The sequence below is a fragment of the Octopus bimaculoides genome, chromosome 4 (genome assembly GCF_046866305.1).
Source record: "Octopus bimaculoides isolate indiv1 chromosome 4, ASM4686630v1, whole genome shotgun sequence".
NCBI lineage: Eukaryota > Metazoa > Mollusca > Cephalopoda > Octopoda > Octopodidae > Octopus > Octopus bimaculoides.
In genome coordinates, this window is record NC_142931.1 from 96,135,001 (window position 1) to 96,154,254 (window position 19,254).

A 19,254-nucleotide genomic window follows, 5' to 3' on the forward strand; every position below is an offset into this window, starting at 1 on the left:
TGTTATTATTATTAAGGTGGCGAGCTGGCAAAATCGTGAGCACGTCAGGCAAATAGTGACATTTCGCCACATTAGTTCTGAGTTCAAATTCTGCCAAGGTTGACTTTGCCATTCGTCCATTTGAGGTCAATAAAACAAGTACCAGTATTGATTTAATTCTTCTCTTGAACTTTCTGGTCTCGTGCCAAAATTTGAAACCATTACGCAGATGTTACCATCATAGTGTCAAACACCAGGTTGGCACTGCCTTAAAAGAATACATGACAGTGACAAGAGCAAAAATTAATCAAGAAAAGTCAGTGGGCCTGCAGCTAGGCACCTGGAGAGGCAGGTCCATGCCATCCAATAATGTTATGGGATGCTGGATGGAGGGACTGGTTAAGTTGCTCATAGTCTGGTTTGGTCCAGATCTCCAGGTGGAGAAGAACTGGGAGGAGTGATGAGTAGGGTAGCCAATCTTGCCTTGAAATAGGCTGAGAGAAAGCTATTCCTGAAAGATCAGTAGAGGTGGCGAATGCTTAATTTGCCCCCATTATTACCATCTGACTGTCATGCTGTGCTCCAGTTTATGTCTGACCAAACTGGAGTGCACACTCTTCCACTTCCTGTGAAAGGGATGAGTTCAACTGGTCAGGTGCTCCATTTGCTGTCATCACTCAATGAATGAAAGGCTAGACATATCATGGTTGCTGATGAGCAGACATGTGCTGAGGCTACGACATCTGCAGCACTTCGTTGATGGTGAGCAGGTGTGGGCACTGTTTGTTGGACAGGATCTTTCACAGCTTGTCTCTTTGACTGAGCTGCAGTCCTGGATCAAACATAGATTGAGGCAGCATTCCTGGCACTTAGTGTTGTTAGGTCCTCACAGTCCTCTGTCAGTTGGGCAATGCAGTTGGTTGAAGTTCCACTTTGGCATTCTATAAAGGGTTAGTGGCAGGTAAGTGTGACAATGTTCTTGGGGAGACTCAGGGCCAATTTTGCTCAAGTTAATTTTATAGAGGGTTGCATATAAAAATTGAAAACAACACCACATGCATTTACTGACAACCTTCCACCAGATGACTGCATCACCATCACAACCCAATTATGCTGCCACCACTTTACAGTACCAACTCGTATAATACTATCACCAACACCACTTTGCAGCATTGTTTATTTCTTTTTTTTTTACTGTGATTTCCTGTTTTAAGAGATGAGAAAATTTGTGAATATTTGTACATTTGTATTATGAATAAATTCAATTGTTAAACATTAAAAAGTAATTTGAAATATTAATTAGCAACAGTAATCCTGGTATTGTTTTCTAAAATTGTTATCAGTTCTGATTTTTAGTATAATTGAAAAGGAGATGCATAGCATTTAATACTGCAAATCCAACCATCTATATTCCTTCTTTTGAATTGAAATATATATTTAATTAATTTTCCATGCCTTCCCAGCTGGCCATATTTTCCCATCAAAATGGTTTTGCAGAGATCTAAATAAATGGAAATCTTATGGAACAAGGTCTGGATAATATAGATTGGTGTAGCATTTTTCCTATCCAGAACGTTTTTAGTGACTTGATTGGAATTAAACTGAGCATTATCTTGATGAAAGAGAACCACACTGCAGTTTATCAAGACTGGGCATTTTTCTATTCAAAGCAATCTTCCAACAGTGAAGTTACTGACAATAGACTTCAGAAGAGATTGTTTGACTTGTCCTGAAAAGCTCTTTCCATCTCCCACCAAACATTCAATAAAGTTTTCTTTGTGTGAATTTCCACTTCTGAATGTGGCACAGTTTTTTAATTTGGGCTTAACTATTGTCTGCAGTGCTTGATATTGCCGTAAAAAAAATTCATTTTTCATCTCCAGTCACAATTCAGTTAAAAAATGGTACTTGATGGTTCTGTGTATGGAATGATTCACAGCTTTTGTTGATGATTGGCTGTTGAAGAGCGTGAAGAACTAATTTTGCACACTTAGAAACATACGCTAGCTTTTTCAAATGATTATGAATGGTCACAATGCTAACATTCGTTACCAACCTGGCTGAAACCGGCTCTGGTTTTGAGTACAAATGTCTTGTTTTCATAAGTATTGAATTGAAATCTTCCACCAAACCTTAGTCACAGTTTATGTTCCTAACACTAGCTGAATGATAACTAAGTTATTTTACTAAATTCTTTGTTATATTTAAAGTAATTGAAAGAAACACAGAGCATCTCAAAATACAGTAATGAAAGGGAAAGCTCTCTCACCATCACAGCAGGATTCCTTGCAAGTGTTGCCTCCAGCATTTCATCATCCACTTCATAAGGATATCTTCATCTTAGCCTATCTGTTAAATTGACCATAAGCCTTTTGAACATTCTTGGCTGCTCTGGTTGCATTGCATCGTTCATAAAACTCAAAGCATAATGTGATAAATATGTTCTTTGGTTACTTCCATGATGGGTTCTTCATATAGAAAATTATAATATACTAAAATATGATTGTTCCTCTACAGAAACACTTCATTATTGAATGCCACCAATATTTATAGCTGTTATAAAAAACGTGTTTTAATGGGTTCAAACTTGTAATCAGACAGAACTTTACATATAATATATTTACTTTTTACATTTGTATTTGGCAGTAAGTTATTGTTGCCAAATACTAACCATTCAACTGTAAAATAAGAATGAAACTTGTTAGTTGGTCAGGAACATTAAAAGTTATGCCAACATTCTTGTTTGTATTCTATTATTTTAGATTGTGTTATATACTTTACAGAATTCATTTTTACCAATTTGATGGAAATTTCAGACGAAAGGATTCCAGTTTGCCATGAGTGTAAGTATCTAGTTTATACAGGGTAAAATCTTGTTACTCAAAACTATTTTTGAATTTACTTACATAGCATTTACATAATGTAAATTTGTATATTTTGGCAACAAAACATGAGGTTGATTGCCAGTTAAGATGCTAGAGTGCTAAAAAATACACTTGATTTATTCTCGATTTCCTTTCAGCTAGTGTAAGATGAATTTGTTGAGTACTCATATGGAAACTTCTGTTGCATATGTCAACTTGATGTTGTTCTGGTTGCCTGTATAGAAGTTCAGTGCTGTAATTTGAGTTGAGATGGCAGAATAACTTCAACTCAAATTGACCTGAAGCTGGAAGCTTCTGGGGAGAACTTGGCCATGAAAGTTGTGCCTTGAGCAAATTTGGCAGTGTAATTTACATTCCAGTTGGAATATGGTTCCATGTAAGAAACACTGCTTTACTGGAACCTATCAACTCTATTAATATTAACTGTGATTACAACAATAACAACACAAAAATAATACATAAAATTCGACATATTTGTCAATTACATCATCTACTTGATTAATTTTTTTGTAGAGTTCCTCCCTCTCTCTTCTCTGTCATCATCATCAGCATGATTATAGGATTAGCCTTATCCTTTATATACTAGCATGATTTTGAATGATTTGCAGAAAGACATGTCTCCAGTTTTTCGTATTGTGTGACATCTTATATAGTTGGTATATACATAACACCACCTGGTTTAATACTACCATGTAGTAAACATATGCTGTATGGTTTACAAATTTGTAGGAGCTAATATGTAGAGTCTAGACTGGCATTCCATGGATATTAATGAGATTTGTCTGGCAGGTTTAGTATTATTTTTTGACTGAGACATTTAATCCTCTCAGACTTTGGCCCCTGTGTCTAACTTTACCCTCTACTTGGGTTCCTGAGCAAACAAATAAATAGTTGCATACACAGTTCAAGAGTAACGATTGCTGCCAAACTAATGGACAGAATCTCCCCCCCCCCCACCCAACACCAAATTCTGGAGAATAACAGTAAATAAGCTTACCACTCAATTACTTCCTTAATATGCTAGTCAGACCCTTGTTTGATACATATACATAAATACTTTTTGCAGAGGCTGCACTACATTGTTGTCTTCACCACCTTGTCTGGGATGTCTTTATAAACTATTCCAGGATTATTCCTTTTGTATTTCAGGTGTTTTTCACAGCACAAAACACATATATGGTGTGTAGATGTATCAGTTGGTACTTCTGGGAAGTGAGGCCCTTGGGTATGGTGTAGGTTGCATGGCTCTTTTCATGCACAAATGAGTAGGCAAGCAATAATTTTCAATGAAAGCAAGACAAATTCCTGAATGTACCTAATGAAAAACATTTGGGGAGAGTCTGCTGCCTTTTAGCATTGAAAAAAAAAATGAAAGAATTATAACAAGTCCACGATGTCAGCACATCATGAGATTGCAATAATTTCCTGCCATGGCCTGAATGCTTGAAAATTTCATTAATTTTAGGTTATTGCAATCTTATGATGTGCTGACAGTCTTTAGAGTTCTTTAACTTTTAAACAGTGGGAAAGGGTTGCATGAATGTGTGTGCCAAACAAGCAAAAAACCAAAAAAATCTTCATTTCTTAAGAGTAATTATATTCATTTTCCCTTTAAATAAGTGCAAAAACTATGAAAAGTTACAATCTCATTACCAAAAGTGCCGTAAAATATTCACTTTCTTTTGCATATCCAACATGAATATGAATTCATTTGAGATTCTCACGTTGTTTCAAATGAATGTACAAATAGAGGAAAATCAGTGCATTTTTTCCATCCAGAGCTTGAAGCATTACTTTCTTCAGTGCTATCTAGATCATCATCATCATCTACCTCATCTGAAGAAGGAAAGTCAGAAAAAAATCATCACTGTACAAATCTTCCATTTGTAACTTGATTTCTCCTCTCAGTAATGGCCACATTCGATGAAGTAGTCACTTGGGCATAAATTGATGATGACCATATTGATGAAAAATTTTTGAAATATCAATTAATGATGTCCATCGTTTAAAGCTTAAATTTCTCAGTCAAAAATTAACACTAAATCTGGTGGACAATTCTCTTTAATATCCAGTCTAGACTTTACACATTAGCTTCTACTAATATGAAACCACAGTCTGTTCCCCTCAAAAATACCTACCTCTCATCTCTATAGCCTATATCTGTGGTTTAGGATATGTAATTTAGTTTAAGTATAGAATACTCAAACTTCACCCTGAAACTTATTCTCTGTGTATGTGGGTTTTTTCTGCTCTCACTGTTATCCATTTCTCACCTATGGATATCAGTTTCACAAATTTTCAGTTACTCTGGCTCATTCTATATTTACTGTGTCCAAGCGATAGAAATCCCTAAAATACCTTGTGCTTTTGAATAACCCTCTCTCTTTTAATCTGTCTCTTTCGATTTCACTCCCTCTCTGTTTTAATCTGTCTCTCTCGATATCTATTTCACTATGTCTATCTCGACCCCACTCCCTCTCTATATCTCTTCTCCTCCCCCTTCGATTAACTCCTTGCTCTGCGCGGGTTTTGGCTGGTTTTGGCTATATAACTAGCACGCGCGATCGATTCCTTCACTCGTTCCTAAAATCTTTGCCGAATTAATACAACCATAAAAGGATGATCAGATAAGTCTTTCTCTGTCTTCTAGCCATGCTTTTATTTTCTATTTATTTATGCCTTGATCTTTACATACCTTACACAGTGCTTATTTCATGTTTTCAATTGTATTTCCTCACACAGTCACTTAACGCTATAAGTTTGTCTTAGGGTTAGCTGGCCGAATTTTTACCATTCTATATTTACTGTGTCCAAGCGATAGAAATCCCTAAAATACCTCGTGCTTTGGAGTAACCCTCTCTCTTTTAATCTGTCTCTTTCGATTTCACTCCCTCTCTGTTTTAATCTGTCTCTCTCGATATCTATTTCACTATGTCTATCTCGATCCCACTCCCTCTTTATATCTCTTCTTCTCCTCCCCCTTCGATTTAACTCCTTGCTCCGCGCGGGTTTGGTGCACCCGCCCTCCCACCCCCTCCACCAGTACCGGCCCTCCCACCCCCTCCACCAGTACCGGCCCTCCCACCACCTCCACCAGTACCGGCCCTCCCACCCCCTCCACCAGTACCGGCCCTCCCACCCCCTCCACCAGTACCGGCCCTCCCACCCCCTCCACCAATACCGGCCCTCCCACCCCCTCCACCAATACCGGCCCTCCCACCCCTCCACCAGTACCGGCCCTCCCACCCCCTCCACCAGTACCGGAAGTTCCTATCTTCTACACCAGTACCGGAAGTTCCTATCTTCTACACCAGTACCGGAAGTTCCTATCTTCTACACCAGTACTGGAAGTTCCTATCTTCTACACCAGTACCGGAAGTTCCTATCTTCTACACCAGTACCGGAAGTTTCTATCTTCTACACCAGTACTGGAGGTTCCTATCTTCTACACCAGTACCGGAGGTTCCTATCTTCTACACCAGTACCGGAGGTTCCTATCTTCCTCACCAGTACCGTGACTGTCCCCATGAACACTTCTAAAGATTTCCCACCCCCACTTAAGGTTTATCCCCTATGTAAGGTAGAGAGCATATGGTGCAAAATACAATAGTATAGTAGATGCTGGCTGAAATGAATGCTACTGATTGTTATGTTTTCTGCAAAATGCGAGCTTTCTTTTCAGGTACATGACTCTGCCGTTCCCTGCCCCAGGGTCTCACGGGTCCATACCTCCCACACCCTCAGGGTTGGCACTCTTAACGTCGGCACACTGAAAGGTAGGTCTGGTGAGATTGTTGAGATGCTTGAACGGAGACGTGTCGATATCTGCTGCCTCCAAGAAGTAAGGTGGAGAGGAGGTTCCGCTAGGTTCCTCACAGGGAAAGAACACAGGTACAAGATTTTCTGGGCAGGAAACACAGATGGGGTCGGGGGCGTGGATATACTTCTTGCAGAAAAATGGGTGGATAAGGTAATCGAGGTAGTTAGAGTATGCGATAGAATACTTAAGATTAGATTAGTCCTACACCATGGGTTAGCAACCATTATCTCGGCCTATGCCCCTCAGCCCGGGCTACCCGACGGACAGAAAGACCAATTTTATGACTCCCTCCTGCAGACTACCTCATCGACGAATGACAGGGACCTTCTCTTTGTGGCTGGTGACTTCAATGGTCATGTTGGACAACATTCAGAGGGCTTCTATGGCGTACATGGAGGCTATGGTTTTGGTTCCCGCAATGAGGAGGGAACCAGGCTGCTGGAGTTCTGTGATGCAAATGACCTTATGGTCTGCAATACTAACTTCAGGAAACCTGCCAGTCACCTAGTCACCTACTGTTCTGGCAGACACACTAGCCAAATTGACTACATCCTCGCCAGGAAAAGGGAAAGATGGCTGCTTATAAATGCCAAAACATTCTCAGGCGAAGAATGTACCCCACAACACAGACTAGTAGTTAGTGACTTCAGGATCAGGGCTAAGTGGCTACCCAGAAGACGACCAGTTTGGAGGAGAAGGGTATGGAAGCTCAAAGATCCTGCGAATGGACAGAGATTTAGAGACTTATTACTCGAAGCCTTCGACGAAATAGAGGGGGATGTAGCTTCACACAATGTAGAGGACAACTGGACGTTTCTACGGGACAACCAGCTGAGGGGTGGTGGAACAAGGAGGTAGACAGGGTTATTAGACGAAAGAAACAGGCTTGGAAGGACTGAAAGAACGGTGGTAGTAGGGAATTGTACCAATCTGCCAGAAGGGAAGCTAGGCGACAGGTTTATTTAGCCAGAGGGGAAGCAGATAAGAAAAGATTTGCTGATGTTCTGCGCTGTGAGGACCAAAGACTTGAGGTATTTCGTGTTGCAAGACAGTGTAGGAGAGAGAGAATAGTGATGTCGTAGGAGAGAAATGTGTTCGCATGGATGATGGTACGCTTGCACGAAATGAGGATGCAAAAGAGGTCTGGAGATGCCACTACGATAGATTGCTTAATAAAGAAAATGAATGGGAGAAAGAGAGTCTGCCGTATGTCGAGCCAACAGAGGGACCAGCTATCCGAGTTGACTGTACCATGGTAGATAAAGCAATTAAGAGTATGAAGACAGGGAAAGCCCCCGGCTCATCAGGAATCACTGCAGAGATGCTCAAAATATCTGGCAGTGTCGGCTATAGCCTAGTCACCCGTATTACGAACCAGGTGATACACAAAGGAGTCATACCCAATGACTGGTGTAGCAGCACCATAGTCAACTGCTACAAAGGTAAAGGCGACGCTTTAGATACAAATAATTACAGAGGTATCAAGCTTTTAGATCAGGTAATGAAAGTCATGGAGAGGGTCATAGCTCAACTGCTTAGGGAGCGAGTCAGTTTAGATGAGATGCAGTTTGGGTTTGTGCCTGGGAAAAGCACCACTGATGCTATATTTCTGGTAAGACAGCTTCAGTAGAAATACCTAGCCAAGGGTAAACCTCTGTACCTGGCTTTCGTTGATATGGAGAAAGCCTTTGACAGGGTCCCCCGATCTCTCATCTGATGGTCAATGAGGAAACTAGGGATAGAAGAATGGTTAGTGAGAGCTGTGCGAGCCATGTACAGAGACGCTGTCAGTAAGGTGAGTCACTATCAGAACTAGAGGAGAAGTTTCAGGTGTGGAAGCAAGGACTAGAATCGAAGGGCCTTAGAGTCAACCTAGCTAAAACCAGAGTCCTAATAAGTAGGAAGGCAGACAAAACACAAACCCCTTCGGGTAGATGGCCCTGCTTGATCTGTAGAAAAGGGGTGGGTAGTAACTCTATGAGATGCACCCAGTGCAAGCTATGGACACATAAGAGGAGCAGCAATATCAAAGGAAGGTTAACTAGGAAGTTAGTTTTCGTTTGTAGCAGATATTCAGGAGCTATAAACACTGTGAATGTGCAGAAAACAACTTCTGCCACATTCCAGGAAGAAAAACTAGAAGTGGTTGATAGCTTCCCCTATCTTGGTGACCAAATTAGCAGTGGGGGTGGGTGCGCTGAAAGCGTAGCTGCTAGAATTAGAATAGCCTGGGCAAAGTTCAGAGAGCTCTTACCTCTGCTAGCGACAAAGGGTCTCTCTCTCAGAGTAAAAGGCAGATTGTATGACGCATGTGTATGAACAGCCATGCTTCATGGCAGTGAAACATGGGCCATGACTGCTGAGGACATGCGTAGGCTCGCAAGGAATGAAGCCAGTATGTTCTGATGGATGTGTAATGTCAGTGTGCATACTAGACAGTATCATTACCTTGAGAGAAAAGTTGAACTTAAGAAGCATCAGTTGTGGGGTGCAAGAGAGACGATTGCGCTGGTATGGTCATGTAGCGAGAATGGATGAGGATAGCTGTGTGAAAAAGTGCCACACCTTAGCAGTTAAGGGAACCTGTGGAAGAGGTAGACCCAGGAAGACCTGGGATGAGGTGGTGAGGCACGACCATCGAACATTGGGCATCACCGAGGCGATGACTTCTGACCGAGACCTTTGGAAATATGCTGTGCATGAGAAGACCCGGCAAGCCAAGTGAGACCTAAATCTATGGCATCAGCCAGTCCACTTATGCATACCTTCCTTCATTGGACACTAAACTCCACTTGCGAAGACCTGTTGAGGCAAGTGAAATCAAAATCGAGTGAAATTTGACGACTGGCACCCATGCCAACGTCGTCTCCCTCATTGGACATGAAAATCAGCTTGCGAAAACTTATTGGGGCAAGCGAAATCAAAATCATGATGGCACCTGTGCCCAGCGTCGCCTTTATGGCACTTGTGCCCGCAGCATGTGTAAGGACCTTCGAGTGAGATCGTTGCCAGTACCCCTGGACTGGCTCTTGTGCTGGTGGCACAAAAAATACACCATTTTGAGCGTGGCCGTTGCCAGTACCGCCTGACTGGCCTTCGTAGAGATCGTTGCCAGTGCCCCTGGATCGGCTCTTGTGCGGGTGGCACATAAAATGCACCATTTTGAGCGTGGCCGTTGCCAGTACCGCCTGACTGGCCTTCGTAGGATTTCCGAGCGAGATCGTTGCCAGTGCCCCTGGACCGCCTCTTGTGCGGATGGCACATAAAATACACCATTTTGAGCGTGGCCGTTGCCAGTACCGCCTGACTGGCCTTCGTGCGGGTGACACGTAAAAGCACCCACTACACTCTCTGAGTGGTTGGCGTTAGGAAGGGCGTCCAGCTATAGAAACTCTGCCAAATCAGATTGGAACCTGGTGTAGCCATCTGGTTTCACCAGTCCTCAGTCAAATCGTCCAACCCATGCTAGCATGGAAAGCGGACGTTAAACGATGATGATGATGAAGTATTTTCCTTTTATATTCCTTTAGCTATATCTGTTTCCTCTATCATTCTCCTCACACCTCTAATAACTAACAACTCTTCAGTCATATTTATTCCATTCTGATACCACAGCAGTAATTTTTAAAGAATTGTTTGTGCATATTACAATTTACTTGCAGTATTCTTTTTGGCTCTCTGTGCTTGGAGTTCAAATCTCACTGAGGTTAACTTTCTCTTTCATCCTTTTGGGAGTTGCAGTCAAGAGCTATGGCTTGGCAGAATCCTTGACGTATTGAAATACTTTGAGGTATTTGTTCTGGTTCTTTACATTTCTGAGTTCTTGGGTGTTAGGCTTAATCTCCTGGCTTAGCATCACCACCTGGTCCTTGGGTTCTTTCACAGTACTTCCCCTGTTGCAAGCATCCTCTAAGGTTGTGACAAAATAATGGATGTAGTATTTGACACAGTATGGAAGCATACTTAAAAAAAAAATATCCCTCGTGTATACCGGCCTTCTAAAGATTTATCTCTTATGTACTTAACTGTACAGAAACCTGGATGTAGGCATAGTGGTGTGGTTAAGAAATTTGTTTGACAACTGTGTGATGCTGCTTTTAGTTCAGCTGAGCAGCATATTGTCAAAATGTCTTACCATAGCCTTAGGAGTGAAATTTGATAGACATAAATTATTTGGAAGCCCATGGGAAGTATAGTTTCTATTCTTGGTTGGAAGACTTAATGCATCACTCGATTTACCACCACCATCTAGATATTGGGTTTCTTTTACAGAAACTACTCTTTTGCAAGCATTTGAGCCAGATGTGAAAATAACTTACCCCTCCTTGTAAGGTCATGATTGCAGTTCTTCTGCCTTTAGTTAAACCATAAAAATGATGTAAAGGTAGTGAAACAGTGTTTCAGAAAGAATTGACCAAATAGTTTCATCACACCATATTCTTGCTGCCGCAACATAAGCTAGAATACATATATGTTTCTTCTGCTGATGATTATGATGATAATGTTTTCTTTTGTTCCAGATTTGTTAAACCATTCCCACATGCTGTGAAAGATATATCAGACAGTAGCAGCTCTATTTCTCCATCTTTTAATGCTTGAATAATGGAGTTAGGAGTCAGTGGTGATGATGAAGGCTTTGCTGAGGGAGACAGCCAGGTAGATGCACAGATGGAGTGTTCTCCTGTTGTTGATTTGGAAGGTAAGTGACCCTTTGCACCACCTTATATAGTAGGAGGCTCTTAGCTATTTATGTTTGTTGTTGGTAGAAATGGTCTAGTGGATAAGGTATCTTAGGTGTAAATCAGCTTTGTTTTTCTTTGGGCAGAATAGTTTAGCTATCTAGGCAAAGCATAGCTCTATTGGAAATACCTGCAATAAACATAATATCTAAGAAATGATTAGATCGAAACTTAATACAATGTTTTCAGTGAAGGCAAAGGATTGACAGACTATCTGAAAACCAAGACTGCAGATATCATAGATTCACAGGAGTAATTAGTTGTAAAAGTGGCCATCTGATAACACCCAAATTAGATTTAGTTGATAGTTTCTACTTCATTTGTGATTTAATTAGTTCTGTCCAAAGTAGCTAGAGTACCGCAAGGGTAAGAAAGGTGGTTTTGGGAGTTGTTACTCCTGTTGGTAACAAATGGTTTCTTTCTTTATATGTAATATGGCTGCATGAAACATATGTAAAAGAGAATGATAATGCAAGGTAATAAGATAAAAACATTGTAAAGGCTAGATAGAATATAGATCAGTATGATTCATTCAAAGCTGAACACAAGTGAAATTAGAGAGGCTAGATAAGAATGACATTGGCTAGTGTGGGCAGAAATTGAATGCTGAATGTAAAAGTGCCATGTAGGTGTCCTTGGGCGAAGATGTGGAGGAAGTAGTGAGGTTAGATAGCAATATGGTGTATCTCCCAGTAAAGGTGATATAAGAATGAAGTAAGTAGCAATCTGTTGTACAGTAGACCTGTTAATATAGACGAATGGGTGTTAAAATGCTGTATGGCTGTTGCAAGTATACGTGCCTAACAGCAAGGCCAAATACAAATCCTTCCTTGATGAAATCACTGTAGCTTTGATCTAGTTAAGACCAAGTCATTTGTCCTACAAGGAAACTTCAGTGCACATGTTGGTACTCATCACTGGACATGGAAAGGAGTGATTGGGAGGAATGGCGACCCTGTAGATTTCTGTGTTGGAAGTGGGCTGTCCATTATGAACTCATTCTTCCAGCACAGAGATATCCATAAGTATACCTGATACAGGGAATACTTTGGGACAGAGGTCACTAATAGATTTTGTTTATTGTCTTTGACCTCTTTGTTTCTGTATTGGACATTTGTGTAAAGAGATGGGTGGAGTTATCAACTGATCATCACCTAGTTGTCTGTAACCTGAGACTATTGACAGCGGGAAGAACTCACATAACTGGTAAGCCCAGTGCAACTTAAAGGATAAAGTAGGAAACCTTGGAATAGAAACAAATATGTAGAAACTCATCATCATCATCGTCATCGTTTAATGTTTAATGCATGGGTAGGAAGGTTGACAAGAGCTGGCCAGGTAGAAAAACTACTCTAGGCTACTTACTGTGTCTGTTTTAGCATGGATTTTACAGCTGGATGTCCTTCCTAACACCAATCACTCCACAGGCTGGATGCAGTGCATTTTATATGGCACTGGCACAGGCAAGGTTAGTTTTGGTATGAATTTTACAGCTGGACACCCTTCCAAATGCCAACCATATTACAGTGTGGACTAGATGCTTTTAACGTGGCACCAATTGGCAGGATAGCCAAGTAACTTGCAAGGTTAATACTGTATATATATATAAATGGAATAAATTCAGAGACCTTCCTGAACAAATTGAACATATCAAAATAGAGTAAAGATTGTTTTGCTTGGCAGTTTTCTCTATGGTTGTACAATGCTGTGGATTGCAGTGGCTTGGTGTGGTACCAGGTGGCCAAAGAACACTCATTTAACTAGGAATTTTAAAATACCCTCTTAGTAAAGTTTGACTTGAGAACAAATCTCTCCTTTTGTGCAGGCAGTACACTGAGGTGCAAAAAGCTGCAGTAGATAATGTAAAAACAAACAAGGCATGAGAGGACTTTGGGTTAAGCTGAACTCTGACTTTAGATTGATCAATAAAGTATTCTGGCAGGCCATCCACTAACTTCATAACAAGAAGCACTCTCACACCAGCCATTAAGAACTGAGTATCGTTGGTGAGTAGACAAAATACTTTGCTGATCTTTAGATCTAGTCACGATAAAATCTTTTAGTGGACACGAGGTGCATCTAGAGGTGAAGGCTAATTTCACATAGCCTGAAGTCACAGAGACAATTAAAGCACGTAAATGTGGCAAAGCTGCTGGAGAAGATGAAATTTAGCCTGAGATGTTAAAAGCCTTAAAGCTATTTTCTGGCTTATTCACGTATATCAGATGACTTGAACATCTGGAAAGACACCAAAGCAATGGGAGTCTGGGGCGGTAATTCCAATTTTTAATCAGGGAGATGAGAGAGTGCTCTAATTGTTGAGGATTTGCTTTGTTGAGTTTCCCTGATAAAATCTATGCGAGGTATCTGGAAAAGAGATGTAGGGAGATTGTTGAGCCCAAGCTAGCTGAAGTACAGTGTGGCTTCTATCCTGGATGAGCACAACTGATGTTAAAATATTCACTTTACAGCAAGTCTTTGAAAAATTATGAGAATATTCTTTTCTACTCTAGGCACAAGGCCCAAAATTTTGGCATAGGGACTAGTTGATTAGATCGACCCCAGTATGCAACTGGTACTTAATTTGTCGACCCCAAAAAGATGAAAGGCCAAGTTGACCTCGGTGGAGTTTGAACTCAGAACGTAAAGATGGATGAAATGCCACTAAGCGTTTCACCTGGCGTGCTTATGTTTCTGCTAGCTCGCTGCCTTAAAACACTGAGAATATTGCCAAGAGAAATACACTGCTGGGGCTCAGCTGCTCTGCATTGACAAGGGGCAATACCCTGGATGCCAAACCAGCAAGGGGAAGCTGCTGATCTCCCCTGTTCGAAGGTTATAAAGGACACAGGCTTTGTGTGTCACAAAGCTAGCTAGAAGCGGTGGCCTCTTGGAGCTAATTTTTCCTATATAGGCGTAGGAGTGGCTGTGTGGTAAGTAGTTTGCTTACCAACCACATGGTCCCGGGTTCAGTCTCACTGCGTGGCATCTTGGGCAAGTGTCTTCTACTATAGCCTCGGGCCGACCAAAGCCTTGTGAGTGGATTTGGTAGATGGAAACTGAAAGAAGCCTGTCGTATATATGTATATATATATATATATATATATATATATATGTATGTGTTTGTATGTCTGTGTTTGTCCCCCCAACATCGCTTGACAACCGATGCTGGTGTGTTTATGTCCCCGTAACTTAGCGGTTCGGCAAAAGAGACCAATAGAATAAGTACTAGGCTTCCAAAGAATAAGTCCTGGGGTCGATTTGCTCGACTAAAGGCGGTGCTCCAGCATGGCCACAGTCAAAAGACTGAAACAAGTAAAAGAGTAAAAAGAGACCTTGAAAAGGCATTTGACTGCATATTGCATGACATGTTGTGGAGAATTTTGAAGGAGTTTGGGATTAATGGGTAACTTCTGATTGCCATGAAGTCCCTATATGAAGAATGCCCTAATGTCTTTGTCTGGGTAAATGGCGTTAAGTTGAAACCGTTCAGTATGGGTCTTGGACTAACACGGGTGTGTATTGTCACCTTTCCTTTACATAATTTTTATGAACTGGATTGACATGCGCAGCTGGTGTGGAAGTGGTATCATAATTGGTGGGTGTAGAATCAGTCAGCTGATATTTGCTGACAGCATGGTGCTACTTGGCATCTGAAGGTGATCTCCAGTATGCACTGAATGGGTTTGCTGCTGGATGCTGCAAAGTAGGGATGAGAATTAGTGTTGTGAAGACTGAAACATTGGCTCTCTCAAGAAAGTCTTCCCAGTGCAATCTGCATGTTAGTGGAACATCAGTGAGATACGTGGAAAAGTTAAGTATCTCTAGGTTATATTCATGAGTGATGGAAAGCAGGAGGCTGATTTGGATGCTAGAATTGCAGGTACTAGCACAGTAATCTGCCAGGTCCAGCATTTGATCCTCAAAATCTGCAATTTGGTTTTCATGCCTATCCTTTCCATATTATCATGAATGTTAAGTAATAACTGAAAGAACGAGATCATGAAAACAAATGGCTGAAATGGGATTCTTCCAAAGGATCTTGGGAGTAATGTTACTCAAATGGTTGTGTAACTTGGAGATTAGGGAGTCTCTTCAGGTTGAGCCAGTACTTCTCCAAATTGAGAGATCACAGCTTTGTTACTATGGGCATGAGATTAGAATGTTGAAGGAAAGAATCACAAGATGGATTCTTCAAGCTGAGCCAATTGGTAGGAGACAAAGTAGACAAAGAACAAACTGGCTGGATAATATCCATAGTTTCAGTTGGTTGTGGTAGGAATCCTACCAGAAAGTTTAATGGTTGCACTCGATAGGATTCTATGGAGGAGGTGTGTGAAGACTTGACTACCCACAACCCTTCTTAGAATAGTGGGCAGAGAAGATGAATGCATGGTTGGGGTTTGTAAAATTGTGTATAGATTAATATAAGTTTAAATTTGTTCTGAATGAGCAATAATTTGAATAATAATATTAATATTGATTTCATTTTATTCAAATGCTGTAGTAATATTGACAGTAATTTTGATTTGAATTAAATTTCATTCAAAAATATTTAAGGTAGGATTTCACTACTGTTTGTAGTATTAGATATTTCTCAACATCTGATTATAGATGAATCTTCTATCAGTGACTCTAGTTGGCTTAAATGTTTCCATGAATAAACATTACTGAAGTCAACTATGTTTGTATATTACCTAAGCTGTGATCTCTAAGCTTATTGGCTAAAATAGCTTTTATTAGTTTTAGTCTACTAGAGCTTATCAGAAGGTATTTAAAAGAAAAATTCAGACATTTCGCTATGGTTGACAATTGTTAAACACATTAGCTGTTTATTACTGCCATTATAAAAACATGTACCTGAAGCTAGTTATAAAATATGAAAGTATTTGTTAAATTGTAAAAATACAATAAGAAAATCAGACTATGTTGGAGTCTTACAAGTGTGTGTTCATTTACATAGGCACAGGTGTGGCTAAAAGGATCACTTCTCAACCATGTGACTTTGGGTTCAGCTTTGCTGTGCAACATCCTGGGCAAGTATCTTCTACTATAGCCCTGGGTTAACCGAAGCTTTGTGAATGGATTTGCTTGATGGGAACTGAAAACAAGCTCTTTATATATGTGTGTGTTTGTTGGTTTACTTAAGCACTTCTCTGAAAATTGTTGAACTTCAAGTGGTGATGTAATTTCCCTTAAGAAATCATTCTTGAAAGACTTGTGGAATAAAAGCAGGTATGGTTTAGTGACAGGAAGGACATCCAGTCGTAAAACTTACCTCAATAATATATTCTTCTAACCCATGCTAGCATGGAAAAACATATGTGACAGAATGTAAACACACACACACACACACACACTTATATATACTTACATATATGGCCCTGCTCGATCTGTAGAAAAGGCATAGGTAGAAACTCTATAAGATGTACCCAGTGCAAGCTATGGACACATAAGAGGTGCAGCAATATCAAAGGAAGGTTAACTAGGAAGTTAGTTTTTGTATGTGGCAGATGTTCAGGAGCAATAAACACTGAAAATGTGCAGAAAAGAACTTTGGCCACATTCCAGGAAGAAAAACTAGATTTAGTTGATAGCTTCCGCTATCTAGGTGACCAAGTTAGTAGTGGGGGTGGGTGCACTGAAAGTGTAGCTGCTAGAATAAGAATAGCCTGGGCAAAGTTCAGAGAGCTCTTACCTCTGCTAGTGTCAAGGGGCCTCTCACTCAAAGTAAAAGGCAGACTGTATGACGCATGTGTATGAACAGCCATGCTTCATGGCAGTGAAACATGGGCCGTGACTGCTGAGGACATGCGTAGGCTCACAAGGAATGAAGCCAGTATGCTCCGATGGATGTGTAATGTTAGTGTGCATACTAGACAGAGTGTAAGTACTTTGAGAGAAAAGTTGAACCTAAGAAGCATCAGTTGTAGTGTGCAAGAGAGACGATTGCGCTGGTACAGTCATGTGGCGAGAATGGATGAGGATAGCTGTGTGAAAAAGTGCCACAGCCTAGCGGTTGAGGAAATCTGTGGAAGAGGTAGGCCCAGGAAGACCTGGGCTGAGATGGGGAGGCACGACCTCCGAACATTGGGCCTCACTGAGGCGATGACTTGTGACCAAAACCTTTGGAAATATGTTGTGCGTGAGAAGACCAGGCAGAACAAGTGAGACCTAAATCCAAGGCCTCTGCCAGGGGTGTAGCCAGCCCACTTATGCGTACCTTCCTTCATTGGACACTGAACTCCGCTTGCGAAGACCTGTTGATGCAAGTGAAATCAAAATCAAACTAAATTTGACGACTAGCACCCTTGCTAACATCATCTCCTTCATTGGACACGAAACTCGGTTTGCGAAGACCTGTTGGGACAAGCAAAAGCGAAATCGTTATGGCACCTGTGCCAGCGTCGCCTTCCTGGCACGTGTAAAGACATTCGAGCGAGATCATTGCCAGTGCTGCTGGACTGGCTCCTCTGCAGGTGGCACATAAAATACACCATTTTGAGCGTGGCCATTGCCAGTACCCGCCTGACTGGCCTTTGTGCCGGTGGCATGTAAAAGCACCCACTACACTCTCGGAGTGGTTGGCGTTAGGAAGGGCATCCAGCTGTAGAAACTCTGCCAAATCAGATTGAAGCCTGGTGTAGCCATCTGGTTCGCCAGTCCTCAGTCAAATCGTCCAACCCATGCTAGCATGGAAAGCGGACGTTATACGATGATGATGATGATATACATACACACACTAGCAGAGATAGCTGGCGTTGGTTGGGATTAAAATGGCATGGTTTTTTATTGTTTTACTTGTTTCAGTTATGTGACTGCGGCCATGATGGAGCACTGGCTTTAATCGAATGAGTCAACCTCAGGATTTATTTTTTGCAAGCCTAGAACTTATTCTATCAGTGCCTTTTGCTGAACCACTAAATTATGGGGAAGGAATCACAGCAACATCAGTTGCCAAGCAATGGTGAGGGTACAATCATGGGGACACAGAGACACACACAAATATATACATATATATAACAGTCTTGTTTCAGTTTCTGTGTACAAAATCCACTCACAAGGGTTTGGTGAGCCTGAGGCTATAATAAATATATATATATATATATATATATATATATATATATATATATATATATATATATATATATACATATATATATATATATATATATATATATATATATATATATATATATATATATACATATATATATACATATATATATATATATATATATATATATATATATATATATATATACATATACATATATATACATATACATATATATATATATATATATATATACATATATATATATATATATATATATACATATATATATATATATATATATATACATATATATATATATATATATATATACATATATATATATATATATATATATAAATATATATATATATATATATATATATATATATATATATATATATATATATATATATATATATATATATATATATATATATATATATATATATATATATATATATATATATATATATATATATATATATATTATATATAATATATATATATATATATACATATATATATATATATATATACATATATATATATATATATATATATATATATATATATATATATATATATATATATATATACATATATATATATATATACATATATATATATATATATATATATATATATATATATATATATATATATATATATATATATATATATATATATATATATATATATATATATATATATATATATATATATATATATATATATATATATATATATATATATAATATATATATATATATA

The 19,254-nt window shown here is 39.6% G+C and overlaps 1 protein-coding gene across 3 annotated transcripts in view; it reads left to right on the top strand.

The window, feature by feature from the left end:
• The window catches only part of LOC106883720 (uncharacterized), a 165,335-nt gene that overhangs the window by 119,031 nt on the left and 27,050 nt on the right, over positions 1–19,254 (top strand). The window contains exons 3-5 of one of the 3 annotated variants that reach the window (XM_089351047.1): positions 2,763–2,822; positions 10,347–10,474; positions 11,205–11,388. In XM_089351047.1, the coding sequence (XP_089207173.1) occupies positions 2,763–2,822; positions 10,347–10,474; positions 11,205–11,213 (197 nt within the window). In that variant the 3' untranslated portion in view covers positions 11,214–11,388. Of the gene's footprint in view, positions 1–2,762; positions 2,823–10,346; positions 10,475–11,204; positions 11,389–19,254 lie in introns of those variants that run through there. The other 2 variants (XM_089351046.1, XM_089351045.1) reach the window with 2 other exon arrangements.